Consider the following 15,833-nt stretch of genomic DNA (forward strand, 5'->3'; position numbering starts at 1 on the left):
GATCCTTCTGCCTCAGCTTTCCAAGTAGCCGGAATTACAGGCATGCGCTACCACGCCCGGCTGATTTTTTTTGATTTATTGCAGAGATGAGGTCTTGCTGCCCAGGCGGGTCTCGAACCCGCAGGTTCAGACAATCCACTCACCTCAGCCTCCCAAAGGCGCGGGATTACAGGCTGAGCCACCGAGCCCGGCGAAAGACATTGTTTTAATAAAATGTCTCATGGGCCATAACTTGTGGGCCATGATCTTTGGTGAGCTCTGGCCCCTCCCCTATATGGGGGAGGTGGATCCCCTTTTTTCTTTCTCTAACCTGCTTTCTAAATAAACCATATTTTCCAATCTAAAAAAAAATAAACTTATAGAGGCACTGATGGCAGCAGGTCAGTGAAGAATCTGCACCTCAGGGCAGTATAACAAGCAGTTTTATAGACAAGCAAGTTAATTAGTCAAATTCCTATATGGTATTTACAACTACACTGTTTTCAGCTTTGGTTGCCTGCATCCTGTTACTAGGAATATGCATACCCTTCAGAGATGACCTTGACCGAGACCACTCCCTGAAGCAGGGGCAGAAAGAAGCCAGGTATAAGGTAAAACAGTCTATGGTCTATGTCCAGACAAAACCTCACACCTTTACACCTTGAGCCTTGGACCTGCAGTTTAGTTGCTGGGAGCATATTAGAAATGTAAATTCTAGGGCCCTCCTCAGATATATTGGATCAGAAACTCCAGGAATGGTGACCAGCAATCTAACAGGCCCTCCAGGCCCTCTGATACACTCTAAACATGAAGAAACTCTAGACCTTTGGGGAAAAAAGTAGGGAAACACTCAAAGACAAATCACTGCCAAGGCCAGCCCGGCCTTTCACACACCCTCACTTCCAACCCCGCTGCCATAAGGACAGCTGTCCTACGTCTTCTACTTTCATTCCTCCTGATTAGAAATGACAGATCAGAGAGTCACTGGTTTTTGTGAAATACTCTATTATAAACACTAATTATACATTTCTGTATCATCCATATAGTTATTTGTAGATTGAATCCTAATTCCAGCATTGAGATGACTGTTATTTCAAAGGGTTTTGTGTGTTGCTTTAATTCAGGGACTCATTTGAACAGATGCTTCTTTTAAAATCTTTAACTACAGTTGTTTTATGCTGCTCTTGTAATTAAAATCCTAATTTGACTGTCAGAATTAAAACAAATGTATACTTTTTATAGGCATCAAAATTGTGGGTGGTAGATATAACTAATTAGTATTAGAAAAATCATCTAGTTTTGAGTTAGTAACATGAACTATATTATATAACAATCAGGGGAATCAGCCCACAGAGTGAGAGGCAAATTATATGTTTAGCATAATTAATTTTGGAATTTGTGTTCTTTGTACCTCTTCACTTCTTGAGTACAAATGGTAGCAGAGTCGCTGGATTGTTCCTAATGTGACAAATGCTTCTGGAATACCAGCTCTTGAATGAGCCAGGCTAGCTATTAAATTCCCTGCAAATTAAACAAGGAAAATATTTGTTATTTAATTGATAGAAACTGACATGCTTTTATTCATTTTACATAGCATTACAAAAGGTTTTAGTCACAAGAAATCTCTGTTAATGAAGCAACACTGAGAAAAAGCATGTATATATGTAAATGTAAAATTAATAGTCCTAGGCTGGGCCTGGTGGCTTACACCTGTAATCCTGGCACTTTGGGAGGCTGAGGCCAGAGAATCATTTAAGCCAGGAGTTCGAGCCTGAGCAGCATAGTGAGACCTCGTCTTTACAAAAAAATGAGACAGGCGTAGTGGTGCTTGCCTGTAGTTCCAGTTGCTTGAGAGGCTGAGGCAGAAGGTTTGCCTGAGCCCAGGAGGTTAAGGCTGTGAGCCGTGAACATGTCACTGTACTCCAGCCTGGGCAAAAGAGAGAGAGACCTGACGCAAAAAACAAAACAAAACAAAAACCTAGTAGGACTTAAATAGATTTGTATAGGAGTGGAACTTTTTGAAAATTAGAAGTTTTCTTCCCCTCATGATTTCACAATATATTTTATTTTGAGATTTTATGACTATTAACAGAATGATTGAATTAGCATAAGAAAATTTTATATGTGCCTTTTGCAGTTCAAATGGCTTTGAGTTGAGGTCAATAGTATTTTAAAATCAAGCAACATATTGCTTATTGAAGTTTAAAAATCATCAAAGCTCTTACCATTAAAAATGTTTTGGGACTGAAAATAATAAAGTGTCCCAGTAATTGAAATAAATGTGCAGCTATCAACACTTTCACTCATATTCATGTTTAAAGATATAAATGTATTTTTATGTTCCTGTGTGGATAATTTATTGAGATGTGAGCTGAGTTTTTGTTCTTGTATATTTTTCCAGCCTTCATTATAAGCTAAGGAACTCTTGGAATGGGGAGGACTGTCTAAATAAAAAATTGTATTAAGGTGCCCAGCTCTCTTTTAAGTTAAAAAGGGCTGGGCACCTTAATCCCAGCACTTTTTGGAGGTGGGAGGATTGCTTGAGCCCAGGAGTTCAAGACTAGCCTAGCAAGACTTGTCCCTCAAAAACAAAATTTTTAAAAGTCCTGGCATGGTGGCTCACGCCTGTAATACCAGCACTTTGGGAGGCCGAAGCAAGAGGACTGTCTGAGTCCAGGGGTTTAAGACTAGTCTGGACAACTTGGCAAGATCTCATCTCTATAATAAATAACAAAAACTAACCAAGAGTGGTGCTACATGCTTGTAGTTCCAATTACTTAGAAGGCTCAGATGGAAGGATAGCCTGAACCCAGGAGGTCGAGGCTATGGTGGCTGTGATCGTGCCACTGCACCCCAGCCTGGGCAACAAAGTGAGAGCCTGACTGAAAAAAAATAAAATGTTTTTAAGGATGCTTTTAAAAATAGGAAGTTAGAAATGGGAAACAGATACAGGGAGCAGAGAATCTACAACTAAGAAGGAGAACTAAGGTTCATAGCAGAAGAAGTAGAAGCAGGAACTCGGAGTGGTGCAGCTAAGTGGTACACATAAGGAAACAGAACATTTTTGCAGCAGAAATCCCAATCTGTACAAAACTTCTGTGCCTTTGGAGCCTCTTCCAGGAAACTTCTTGACTCAGACACTGAGCATATCACTGATTTTACACTATTCCTGAGGCCTGGATGTCAGGCTTTGTCTGAGATACCCCGGACGTGCCTATGAATCTGGTGGTAGAGTGCAGAGCAAGTCCAGCATTTTTTGAGATTCACTTCTCCCCAATCTGGGGAGGTTAATTTAGTATTTGAAAGCTAGTATATAATATGGCATTTCTTTCACCCAAGATTTGTGGAGTAAAATTTACACCCACTACAATTGTTTTTCAAAGTCACAGCATTATTATGACACTGAATTAATAATGTTATTTAGCTGAAAATATATTTAATATCTTCTTTTTAGTATTTTTTCCTATCTAGTTAGTAACTGTAAGAACGTTTTCATTTGCTTCATTTTTCCTTCTTTGACATGCAGATATACTCCTTAAAAATACAATTCTAACTTGGAAGCCTGAGGCGGAAGGATCGCCGGAGCCCCAGCAGGTCAAGGATGCAGTGGCCAGGAGCGGCCACTGCAACTCCAGTCTGGGTGACAGAGTGAGACTCCAACTCAAAAAATATATATATATAATTCTAGGCAGCGAGTGAAGTTTCCTTGCTGTAGAATAAACATTCCCAGGCCAGTTTCATTAATATATAGATACACATATATATGTATATATGTACATATTGTGTGGTGGTGAGGTTTGGGCTTCTACTGAGTCTACCATCTAAATGTTGAGCACGGTACGAAATCAAACCTCACATATACCTACCCCTTGAATCTATTTTTTTTTTTTTTAAAAAGAAAAATAACAAATGCTGATGGGGATGCAGAGAAAAGGGAAATTTTACATACTTTTGATGGGAATGTAAATTAGTATAGCCATAATGGAGGACAGTGTGGAGGTTCCCAAAAAAAAAAAACCACACAAATAGAACTGCTGTATGATCTAGCAATCCCACTACTGGGCATTTATCCAAAGGAAAAGAAATCAATATATCAAAGAGACATCTGCACCCCCATATCTATTGCAGCGCTGTTTACAATAGCCAAAGTATGTAATCAACCTAGGTGTCCAATAACAAATGAATGGATAAAGAATGTGGTATATATACACAAAGGAACAGTATTCAGCCATTAAAAAAAAAGAGAAATTCTGTAATTCTGGCAACATGGATGGAACTGGAGGAAATTATGTTAAGTGATGTATTCTAGGAACAGAAAGTTAAACACCACGTTTTCACTTATATGTGGAAGCTAAAAAAAGCTGATGACATAGAAATAAAAAGTAAAACAGGATACTAGAGGCTGGAAAGGAAAGGAGGAAGGGAGGGATACAAAATTATAACTAGATAGGAGGAGGAATAAGTTCTAATGTTCTAAACCACTGTAGAGTGACTATAGTTACTAATACAGAGTTTCAAATAGCTAGAAGGAGGATGGTGAACATTCCCAACACAAAGAAATGATGTTTGAGATGATGGATATGCTAATTACCCGGATCTGATTACTATACATTAAATGTAGAAACATCACTATGTACCCCATGAATATGTACAAGTATTAATTGTCAATTAGAAATTAATCTAAAAATTATGTTTAAAAAACCCCAAATACCTTATTTATATATTTAGGTAGTAGTCACAGCTTATGATTGTCATTCTGGCACTGTGTTATGTTACTCTGAGTGATCAAGTCAATTAAATATTATTGATTGATCACCTGTTATGTATGAGTTGGAGGTTAAGTCTGGAGTAGATACAGTTTCACACTTAGCATTGTGTCAAGAACTCTACTGGACCATTTTGCTTTGCTGTGTTGCACAGGAGTAACAGAGAACTCTTAAATCTTGAAACGTGCACGGTTGGACAGAGGCACATCAGTGTAAATCTGCCACTACTATTATAAGTCAGTGTGTAGGCCATTGTCTTACTAGGCTCTGGTGTGGCCATGTGCTCTTTGAGCTATGGTCATTGCCCTGTTTCCTGATTTTGGCCCCCTCCTCTATCTTGGGGTGATGAATCAGCTCTCTCTCTCATTTACTTCCTAAATAAACTATATTTGCTAATCTAAAAATAAATAAATAAATAAGTCAGTGTGTAAATATTGGTGGTATTTCATAGTTGAATTCTCATTTTATATTCTGGAAAAAATACTTAGAGGCTTGAAAAAGTAATTTAAAAAGCAAAAGGGCTGTGTTTAGAATTACTCTGCTTTTATTCTGGGTGTAGAGGAGATGTCCATTATTCCATGTTGACTTACTGCAGAGTTCCATGTTGATAAACATGAGTTCATTCTTCAAACTGTGACAGGGTGCCGGGTATATTATGTTATTGTATTATTTTAATATTGCTCAGATTATGAAAAAAATCCAAAATAGACTTATGTGGCTACAATGATCTTCTAGTTATTTCTTACCTGTCAGGACAGTAGTGGAGGTCTGAACTGAATACAGACTATCAACTAAAATAGTAACACCTCTTGCAGACAATGTAATATGGTCCACATCTATAATGACTTTAGCTAATATGATAATCTAAAAACAAAAAAGAAGTAGAGAATTGTTGAATATTTTTTACTCAGCTTCTTTAGGTAAGCTTTTGTGATTTGGGGGGCACTTCTTAGGATGGTAAAGGGGGTATCTGATGGGATTCAACAGAAGCAAGCAGTGGTAGGGAGGAGTTGGGGTACTTGTCTCTCTCTGTTAGTAGCAGTGACCACAGTAAGCCATATTATTCTTCCTACAATGTTTGCAACTTTTGCATCCTTCAAGTATGGGGTTCATGGAAAGTACTTCTATTTTTTTTTTTTTTTTTGAGTTGGAGTCTCACTCTGTCACCCAGACTGGAGTGCAGTGGCTGCTTCCGGTCACCACAGCCTTGAACTGCTGGGCTCCAGCCATCCTTCCACCTCAGCCTTCCAAGTAGCCGGAATTACAGGCATGCGCTACCACGCCCAGCTGATTTTTTGATTTATTATAGAGATGAGGTCTCGCTGCCCATGGACTCAGGCAATCCACTCACCTCAGCCTCCCAAAGGCACGGGATTACAGGCTGAGCCACCGAGCCTGGCTTATTTGTTTATTTATTTTTAAAAGAAAGTACTTCTAAAAGGCACAAGATAGAAAATGAGAGAGAGAATAACACTAAGAAGAACCCAGATAAAATATATATAGTTGTTACCAGGCTGAAGAATCAGTGTGATCAACTAGAGATTTGCAGTTAGAAAACCTATCTTGGGCACTAACATGTTTTTCTATCTAGTTTCCTTGTAATACGGGGTTAATGAAAATACTACTACCTGCCTGATAAACTCACAATGTTGTTATATACATTCAATGAGGTAAAAAGGCAAAAACACCTTGTAAAATTCAATATAAATGAAGAAACCTTCATAGATAATGGAATTTTTATGAAGTAGAAGGGACTGATGTGCAAAGCACTAACTTTTTGTACATCAGTAAACATTTTTCTATTTTTTAAACTTTCAAATTTTCACAAAAATGCCATAATAATTAATTTGAAGTATTAACCTCTGATTTTATACCTGAAATGCTGCCATTGCCTTCTCAGTTTCAATTGTTGATTCAAGAAAAGGTTCAAAAATGGATATGGTTATTTTTCCACTTTCCAGTATTAAGTATTGTTGGAAGCGATTATTGAAGGCAAAAAGGGTCAATGCATAACCTGCTTTTAAGCAAATATCCTAAAAATAGGAGAAACATGCAAACTGATTATACAAATGAATACCTAAATGGTAAGAGAAAATGCAATAATTTTATGCACTGTAAACAATGGCTCCTGTGTCTCTGGGGTAGTGCTATTGAAAGTGTGGCCCATGGACCAGTAGCAGTCCAGGAACTGAGAATAAACAGTTAAAAGAAATAATTCTTCCTTATAGTTGAATACCAATTGATAAACATAGAAGGAACAAGGAACATTTTTTTAGTTGCCATTAGACAAATGTCTTATTAATTACTGTTGCATCAATGGATGCTAAAATTGATGAGCAAAAGTGTGAATGCATAGTCTCAAAGTGTCTAACTTTATGATACTTGTTAATTACAAAGGAAAAAATGGTACCTTTAGAGTGGAGAAATATGGCAGACACCACTTTAACCACGTAATCAAAGTTTGCATTACCAGTAAAACACATCATAATACATAACAACATCATGTGATATGATAGACTGGGAAGTGAGTGAAGAATACCATATTACTTTTGTGATGTTCCTGCCCAAATATATAACCTCAGTTTAATCATAAGAAAATACCAAAGTCAAATTGTATAAAATTCTATAAGATAACTGGCCTGGACTAATAAAAAATGTCAAAATCATGAGAGACAAAGAACTGAGCTTCATAAACTGAAGACTGAAGAGTCATGACAACTAGATGTAATGTGAAATTCTGAATTATTCTGGAACAAAAAATGTACATTGATAAAAATAATAAATAAATCTTAAAAAATAAAAACAAAGCAAAAAACGGACATTGGTGAGAAAACTGGCAAAATTCAAATAAGGTCTGCAGATTAGTTAATAGTATTTTATCAATATTATGTTCTGGTTGACTTTTGGGAAGGCCAGATAAAGGATATACCACAATACTATTTTTTTCAAAATTTTGGAATGCCTACAATTATTTCAAAATTTTAAAAGTTAAAAAAAATTATCCCTCCAGAACAGATTGTTGGAGGAAAAAAGATATTCATCACAAATACCAGGGTGCTAAAAAAAAAAATGTATACACTTTTTTTTTTTTTTGAGTTGAAGTCTCACTCCGTCACCCAGGCTGGAGTGCAGTGGCACACTCACGGCCACCCCAGCGTCGACCTGCTGGGATCCACCAATCCTTCTGCCTCAGCTTTCCAAGTACGCAGAACTACAGGCGCATGCTACTACTCCTAGCTAATTTTTGATTTTTTTATTGTAGAGATGAGATCTCGCCAAGTTGCCCAGATTGGCCTCGAACCTGCGGGCTCAGGCAATCCACTCGCCTCGGCCTCCCAAAGTGCTGGGATTACAAGTTGAGTCACTGAGCTGGGCCATGTATACACATTTTAAGAGATGTTCTCCATAATCAGAAGTTTCTGGACACTGATGGCAACCACTTTGAGCACCTCTTGTAATTGCAGAAGTCAAATGTGACTTGTATTCATCTTATTGAGTATTTCAATTTTAACACAGTATTTTTTCCCCCTTTTTTTAAATGTGTATACTTTTTTTGGCACCCTCTGTAATTTGAGAAGCACTACTCTTAGGAAGTGGGTAACTAAAGGTTGAAAGGGCATACAATTCAGTTAAAGCTTGGATTCAGGACAGAAGAGATTTGTGTTTTGGATACTCACTAAGCGTTAAAGTTACTGCATTTCAAAGATGAAATGCTACAACTCTGAAAAGTATGGCACTAGCTGTGTTATTACATCATTACAAATTAATGACCTACAGAGAGATCTTTGACATTTCTCTTCTTAAAGAATACATTTAAGTATTGCCATGGAAAAGACCTGATGATAATTTGAGGTTGTAGTCTGAAAATCATTTTCTTCTAAGTGAACTCTAGTATTTTGTAGAAGTTTTACCTTATCTGTAGAGTGGAGAAGATTAAGGACATCGGCATACTCAAACCCTTCATTTTCGTGTAAGTCTCTCTGTAACTCATCATTCCGTAGGACAATGCAAGCCAAGCAAAATGCCACTTCAACCTAAAGAATGTGGTTTTCAGAAATTAATTGTTTTCATTTGCACTTTATCAAATGACATATTTCATTGTACAAACATTTATATAGAATACATGGTGGAAAGATATTATAAAATCTGCTAATGTATAATTCATTGATTCCAATTCTCTGAGTAGTTTTTTTTATTTTTTATATTTTTGAGTTGGAGTCTCACTCCCGTGGCCACCACAGCCTTGACCTGCTGGGCCCAGGCAATCCCTCTGCCTCAGCCTTCCAAGTAGCTGGAACTACAGGTTGTGCCACCATGTCCTGCTAATTTTTTGATTTATTGTAGAGACGAGGTCTCGCCATGTTGCCCAGGCTGGTCTTGAACCCCTGGGCTCAGGCAATCTCCTCTTACCTCTTCCTCCCAAAGTGCTGGGATTATAGGCATGAGCCACCATGCCTGGCCCCTCTGACTAGTTTCTAAAGAGTCTCACATACCATCCCCTCACAAGCTTTTTATTTATTTATTTTTAGTCAGAGTCTCACTCTGTCACCGAGGCTGGTGTGCAGTGGCATGATCCTGGTTCACTGCAGCCTCAGCCACCTGGGCTCAGGTGATCCTTCCATCTCAGCCTTCTGCGTAGCTGGGACTGCATGTGTGTGCCACCACATCCAGCTTTTTTTCCTGTTTTAATTTTTTTGTAGAGATGAGGTCTTGCTATGTTGCCCAGGCTGGTCTTGAACTCCTGGGCTCAAGCATTCCTCCTGCCTCAGTCTCTCAAAGTGCTGGGATTATAGGCAGGAGCTACTGTGCCCAGCCCCCTCACAGCTTTTAACAGCTGGGAAAAATATCCTTCCTCTCTGTGTTCAGGGACAACCATAGAGCTCTATTTGAGGGCATTGGGAGAGGCTGGAGTACAGTGGCACACTCATGGCCACCCCAGCGTTGACCTGCTGGGTTCTGGGGATCCTTCTGCCTCAGCCTTCCAAGTAGCCAGAACCACAGGTGCTTGCACCACGCCCAGCTAGTTTTTGATTTATTGTAGAAACGTGGTCTCACTACTTTCCCCGGGCAGGTCTCGAACCTGCAGGCTCAGGCAATCCGCCCGCCTCGGCTTCCCAAAGTGCTGGGATTACAGGCTGAGCCACCAAGCCCGGCCTTCATGTTCTGTTTCAACACGTTTAAAAACTTATTGAAAATATATATGTGAATATAGATACGTGCAACTGAAGTAAACTTTTGCCTTGAAAATGTCCATTTTACTACTCTTTCCGCCACCCTGGAGTCTGCGGAGGCCTGCTGGGAACAGGACTTCTAAGAGGCACATATGTCTGGAAGGCTGTGGTCCAAAGCCATTTTTGCTGGCTGTCAACGAGGTCTCCTCCGGAACCAAAGGGAGCACACAACTCTTCTCAAAATTGAAGGTGTTTATGCCTGAGATGAAACTGAATTCTGTTTGGGCAAGAGATGTGCTTATACAAAGTAAAGAACAACCCAGTGACTCTGGCGGCAAACCAAACAAAACCAGAGTCATCTGGAGAAAGGTAACTTGGACTCATGGAAACAGTGGCATGGTTCTTGCAAATTCTGAAGCAACCTTCCTGCTAAGGCCGTTGGACACAGGATCCATGTAATGCTGTGCCCCTCAAGGATTTAAACTAATGGAAAGTAAGTAGATAAATAAAAGTGGATTTGTGTTCTTGTCCATTTTAAAACAAAAATGTGTGTTTGCTTGTTTGTTTATTGAAACAGGATCTTGCTGTGTCACCCAGACTGGAGTACAGTGGCACAATCATAATTCACCGTAGCCTCAAATTCCTAAGCTCAAGTGATCCTTTTGCCTCAGCCTCCCAAGTAGCTGAGAATATAGGTGTGCTACCATGCCCAGCTAATCTTTTTATTTTTTGTAGAGACAGAGTCTCACTTTGTTGCCCAGGTTGGTCTCAAAATCCTGGGCTCAAGAGATCCTCCCATCTCAGCCTCCCAAAGTGTCAGCCACTGCACCTGGAATTACAGGTGTCAGCCACCTCACCTGGCCTAAAATTAAAATGTATTTTTATACGGCAGTTCCATAGTCTTATGAAATTTACTTGTATTTTGAAAATCAGAGTAGTTTTTATTTGTAATTCAATCCAAAAGATTGCTAGCATATACTTTCTTTTATTTTCCTAATCAACTCCTATAATAAAATAATCTCTTTCAGAAAAGCCATACAACTAATGACATCTTTTCTGATAAACACATTGGTTAAAAGAAACTATGCTGTTTAGATATGTTTTTCCTATTTTACTTCGATTTTCTCATCTCAGCAGAGCTCACACCGAATTTTGAGGAGAAAATATTCCTGCATGGCCAACTATAGATGTCCAGAATTTCTAAAGCCTCGGGGAAAGGATTTGAAAAGATGTGAATGTCGTTTTGTTAAAGATATTTTACTAGAAGTAAATAGAAAAGTGAATTACTCTTCAACAACTACAGTAGTTCTTTGTAATGTCTAGCCTTGAGAAAACAATTGCTGCCGCCAACAGAGGCTGATGGTGGAGGGTCGGGCTGCTTTATTGGTGTAGCTCTGACAAGATTCACTTACGTGTGAGAAATATTGTCATAAGTCACACAACCCCACTAGCTCCACTCCATTTTAGCAGATGTCTAAGGAGGTAGGGAAGAAGTTCTGTGAGTAGATTTTCAGATATCTGAGGAAAAAACTTTCTTGAAGAGTAAGGCATAAGACTTTCTGATCATATTTGAAGAAATCGTGTTTTAATAAAATTTACTGTTATATTTTGTAGGAGCCTTTTTTGATCAGAGCTTCTAGAATTTTATTTAGAAGGTTAAATTTTTTTATGCTTGTGAACTTCCATAAAGATACAAATTATTCTTTAAAATCATATTTATGTTAATTTTTATTATATCCAAAAAAAATTTAAACCTTTGCATATACCTTGATGTTAGGAGAAGGGTGAGTTCTTAGTAGCTGGATAAGTACTGGAAAGGCATTTTCATCTACAACAAATTGCTGGCTAACAGGATTGCTTGTATGGGCTACACCTGTAAGAGTTCACATGTCAACAAGGTAACATTTTTTTCCATCTTGTAAATGGTAAAGTCAAACCTAGCTTTATTTTTTAGTTGAGAAAGTGTCCTAAGGTAATATGGTTAGTAAGTTACAAGAGGAAATGCTACATTGACACTATTTTAATAGTCCTGAATTAACTTTTTAAAAGAAAAAATGAATAAAAATGGAGAATGTATCATTAGAATTGTGGATGACTTTCTAATAGAAATGCTATCAATCAAGAATAATAATGATATTTATCCCTTATTGAATAAATATTATGTGCTAGATTCTTAAGTTTATGGTTGCTATGGTTATCTATACAAAATTTTATTAGACAAAAATGACTACAATAAATCACCAAGTTCAAATTTCTAGATTTCTTAAATTACACAGGCTAAAAATATCATTTTTTCTGTCTCCCTTTATAACAACATGCTACTTTAAACTGCAGCCCTTATCTCACTGGAGAAACTCAAGTCATGTCTTTTTATTGGACAGGCACACTTTTAATTCTGTTTTTTTGCCAATATATGTCACAACAAATATATGGTGTGTTTGTGTATTTAATATAAGATTGGGCCTTTCTGTGAACAATGAAGAGGAGTTACCTACATATTGTATCTGGGGAAGTCTGAAGGAACTGGGGAAAGAAGGAACAAAGAATACTTGTGTTTCAATTATCATAATACTATAAGAAAGGGATTGGGCCGGGCTCGGTGGCTCAGCCTGTAATCCCAGCACTTTGGTAGGCCAAGGTGAGTGGACTGCCTGAGCTCGCGGGTTCGAGACCCACCTGGGCAACTTGGCAAGACCTCATCTCTACAATAAATCAAAAATCAGCTGGGCATGGAAGTGCGCACCTGTAGTTCCGGCTACTTGGAAGGCTGAGGCAGAAAGATTGCCGGAGCCCAGCAGGTCGAGGCTGCGGTGGCCGGGAGCAGCTACTGCACTCTAGTCTGGGTGACAGAGTGAGACTCCAACTCAAAAAAAAAGAAAGGGATTGGCAGTAGTTGGAAACTGCTGGGGGGTGAGGGTGGGGCACAACTCATCAACAAGGTTACCTGCATAATGAACATTTGTATACTTAATCCTGAACTGTACCCCACATCTTCAAAATAAAAAATTGAAAGAAGCCGGGCTCGGTGGCTCAGCCCGTAATCCCGTGCCTTTGGGAGGCTGAGGTGAGTAGATTGCCTGAGTCCGCGGGTTCGAGACCCACCTGGGCAGCGAGACCTCATCTCTACAATAAATAAAAAAAAAACCCAGCTGGGCGTGGTAGTGCATGCCTGTAATTCTGGCTACTCAGAAGGCTGAGGCGGAAGCATCACTGGAGTCCAGCAGGTCGAGGCTGCGGTGGCCAGGAGCGGGCACTGCACTCCAGTCTGGGTGACAGAGTGAGACTCCAACTCAAAAAAAAAATTTGAAAGAAAAAAAAAAGAATACTTGTTTTTCCTTGCCCTACTCCCAATGCTATAGACAGCTTTGAAGTGAACTAATGAGAAGAAACTGATTGTGTGTGTGTGAGGCAACCTTGTATATGTGTTATCATTGACAAGAATTTTAGAAATATCTATAATTTCTATCATAGTCTCTGGCTTAAAAAAAAAAAAGGAAATACTGTCTTCTCTGGCTGATTGTGTTAGAGTATTTGGTAAGTTTCTGCAAGTAGCTTTTGGCAAATAACAAAATAATTTGGTGGGGGGGAACCAATTCCTATATATTTAACTTAGCTGGACTATTTTTGAGGAAATACAATGATTTAGAAATAAAGATTTTTTTCTTTCTCTTGTTTGCGAGAGGCAGTTACAGTAAGCACCTTGCATTTATGAAGGTCAGCAAAGAACCCAAATTTTAATTTTTGGTAGATTATAAATGCTAGTTCCACAGCATTTTTTACATAACCCAAAATGGCAATTCCTTTGCAATGAAAAGTCACTTAAATAAACAAAGAATCATTACAGAAACAGACTGGAATTGCAACAACAACAACAAAGTGCCCCAGCATTAGAAATTCTTCTTTATCTTCAAAAACGTAATTATTCAGAGTCAAAAGAATGATTTTTCTCTTAAACTTAAAAAATGAAATTCATGAGTTCTGGTAAGATGGCGATGGCATAGAAGGAATTGTGAGATTCTCTGACTGTAAGTTCCAAAAAAGACTCTTACTTTCCTTCCTCCACCCCCCTGCCCACCACCAGCTGCACTGGTCCGAAGCCCAGGGACCCTCGGTTCCATGCAGGGCCGAATATTGCGGCTCCCGGCTGCTGCTGCTCCACTATACGTGACTCTTGCCTGCGTGGGAGTCTCGGGTCTCGGCTCCCTCCCTGGCTACATCGTCTCGCCCAGCACCCAGCACCAAGCCGCTGGTCACCCAGGGAGGTTCTGGGCGTCTGCCCCTCAGAGATACCGATTCCATTTCTGGCTGAAGTACCCTGTGAGCAGCCCAGGGCCACTCTCGCCGCTCACCGCCTGCCCTTTGGAGCTTTAGAGCTCTGGAGCTCTGGGCCCACCCTAGCTGAGGTACTCAGCATGCAACCCCATGCTTGTGTAAGGGAACAGCATATCTTAAGGAGGTGCTCATCGGAGGCGCTCAGCTCCAGAGGAGGGAACTCCTGACCGTCTCCTCCACCCCAGCCTGCTGGTGGCACCCTGGATCCAGCTCCCAGCTGTGCAGCTGATCCCCGGTGCCTCCCATGCCACTACAGTCCATCATAGTGGATCGCCCAGGGACCCAGACGAGTGGAGAGAAAATATTTGTGAAAGAGAAACTGCCACCTTGGCCATTCTCCAGGCAGAGATTTGCATTGCCCTGCCCACCTATCAGCAGCATCCGCCTCAGTTCCTAAGGTAATGTCACTAAACAGGAGACAGCTCCTCCCCTATGCTAAATCAGACAAAGGCAACTAAGCGTCACAGACCTCCCAGGCAGCAGGCTAAAAGAAAACCCAAGCTGCAAGTAAATCTAGCTGTCTGCAATGAAAACAAAGGGGAGAGGCTGGAAATCAGAGCTGAAGAGACTTTAGGCACTCAGGAAAGATTCCAGAGCTAGTCTGATTTCTTATTGTGACTTTTGATTTTATCATTTTGACTGTTTGTTTTGCTTACTTTTGCTTGCTTTTTGACTTATACTATCTGCTTGTGCTAGGCAAACCACATCAAAAGTCATGATTTTATTGGTCTGTCTTTGTGTAGCTACCAGTATTCTTTAGGGAATTTTGCTTGTGTGTTTTTTTCACTTCTCTCTGTCCTTGTGTCTCTTCTTCACTTGTTAGTTGGTATGTATGTCTGTTTTCCCTCTCACTCTTCTCTCTTTCTAACTTCCTGTTGACCCCCTCTTCCTCCATTATCTTCCTCTTTTGTACCTCCTTTTGTTCCAGGGACAAAACCTAAATACCGCTGCACAGACAGATTGTAAGACAGTGGGAAATAGGTTCCAGTAGGCTCATACACTGGTTGGTGGATGCTGGAATCAGCATATAGATTCAGAATCACAGGTTCCCCCTCAATTAGACTTCAAAACTACAAAAAGTACACCCACAGCCCAGACTCCAACCTCAAAAGTGAACAAAGCCAGAGAACCCTCATAAGGAAGAACAGGAGATTGCACAAGCGAAGCAAAAGCTACCCCACCTTCCCTGAAAAACAGAACTAAAGAAGGGGAGGGAAAGGGGGAGAGAGAGAAAAATCTACACAAATGAAGATAAACCAAAAGAAGAATATGGGTCTCTTCCAGACCCATAGGAGGACAGACACTGAGAAAACTGACTTCGGAATGCAAACAATGAAGACCCCCCAGAATGACTGGTCTCAAACTATAAACCTAGATATCAAGACATTAATGGAGAGATTAAAAAGAATTGAGACAGAAGAAGAAACTAGGAAGGAGCTGATAACTGAGATAACAGTAATAAAGAATACTGTGAATGAAATAATTAACAAACTGATAAGCATGGAAAGCAGAATTACCCAAGCAGAAGAAAGAATCTCAGAGCTTGAGAACCAAAATATAGAACTAACCCAAACTGTTAAAAACA

The 15,833-nt window shown here is 39.6% G+C and overlaps 2 protein-coding genes across 2 annotated transcripts in view; one reads left to right on the forward strand and one right to left on the reverse strand.

Annotated features, from left to right (window-relative positions):
* Window positions 1–10,112, forward strand: part of OSGEPL1 (O-sialoglycoprotein endopeptidase like 1) — a 25,820-nt gene extending 15,708 nt beyond the window's left edge. The window contains exon 9 of the mRNA XM_008065717.1: window positions 10,027–10,112. The gene's annotated coding sequence lies outside the window, so the exon portion shown is untranslated. The remainder of the gene's footprint in view (window positions 1–10,026) is intronic.
* LOC103268178 (ankyrin and armadillo repeat-containing protein-like) overlaps window positions 1–11,789 on the reverse strand; it is a gene marked incomplete at its 5' end in the record, with an annotated part of 16,052 nt that extends 4,263 nt beyond the window's left edge. The window contains 5 exons of the mRNA XM_021716369.1: window positions 1,391–1,500; window positions 5,492–5,609; window positions 6,620–6,778; window positions 8,657–8,779; window positions 11,683–11,789. Coding sequence (XP_021572044.1) covers window positions 1,391–1,500; window positions 5,492–5,609; window positions 6,620–6,778; window positions 8,657–8,779; window positions 11,683–11,789 — 617 coding nt within the window. The remainder of the gene's footprint in view (window positions 1–1,390; window positions 1,501–5,491; window positions 5,610–6,619; window positions 6,779–8,656; window positions 8,780–11,682) is intronic.
* Between the last annotated feature and the right edge of the window lie 4,044 nt (window positions 11,790–15,833).

Source organism: Carlito syrichta, unplaced genomic scaffold (assembly GCF_000164805.1).
Source record: "Carlito syrichta isolate Samal-C Ts95f unplaced genomic scaffold, Tarsius_syrichta-2.0.1 Scaffold308799, whole genome shotgun sequence".
In the NCBI taxonomy this organism is placed as follows: domain Eukaryota; kingdom Metazoa; phylum Chordata; class Mammalia; order Primates; family Tarsiidae; genus Carlito; species Carlito syrichta.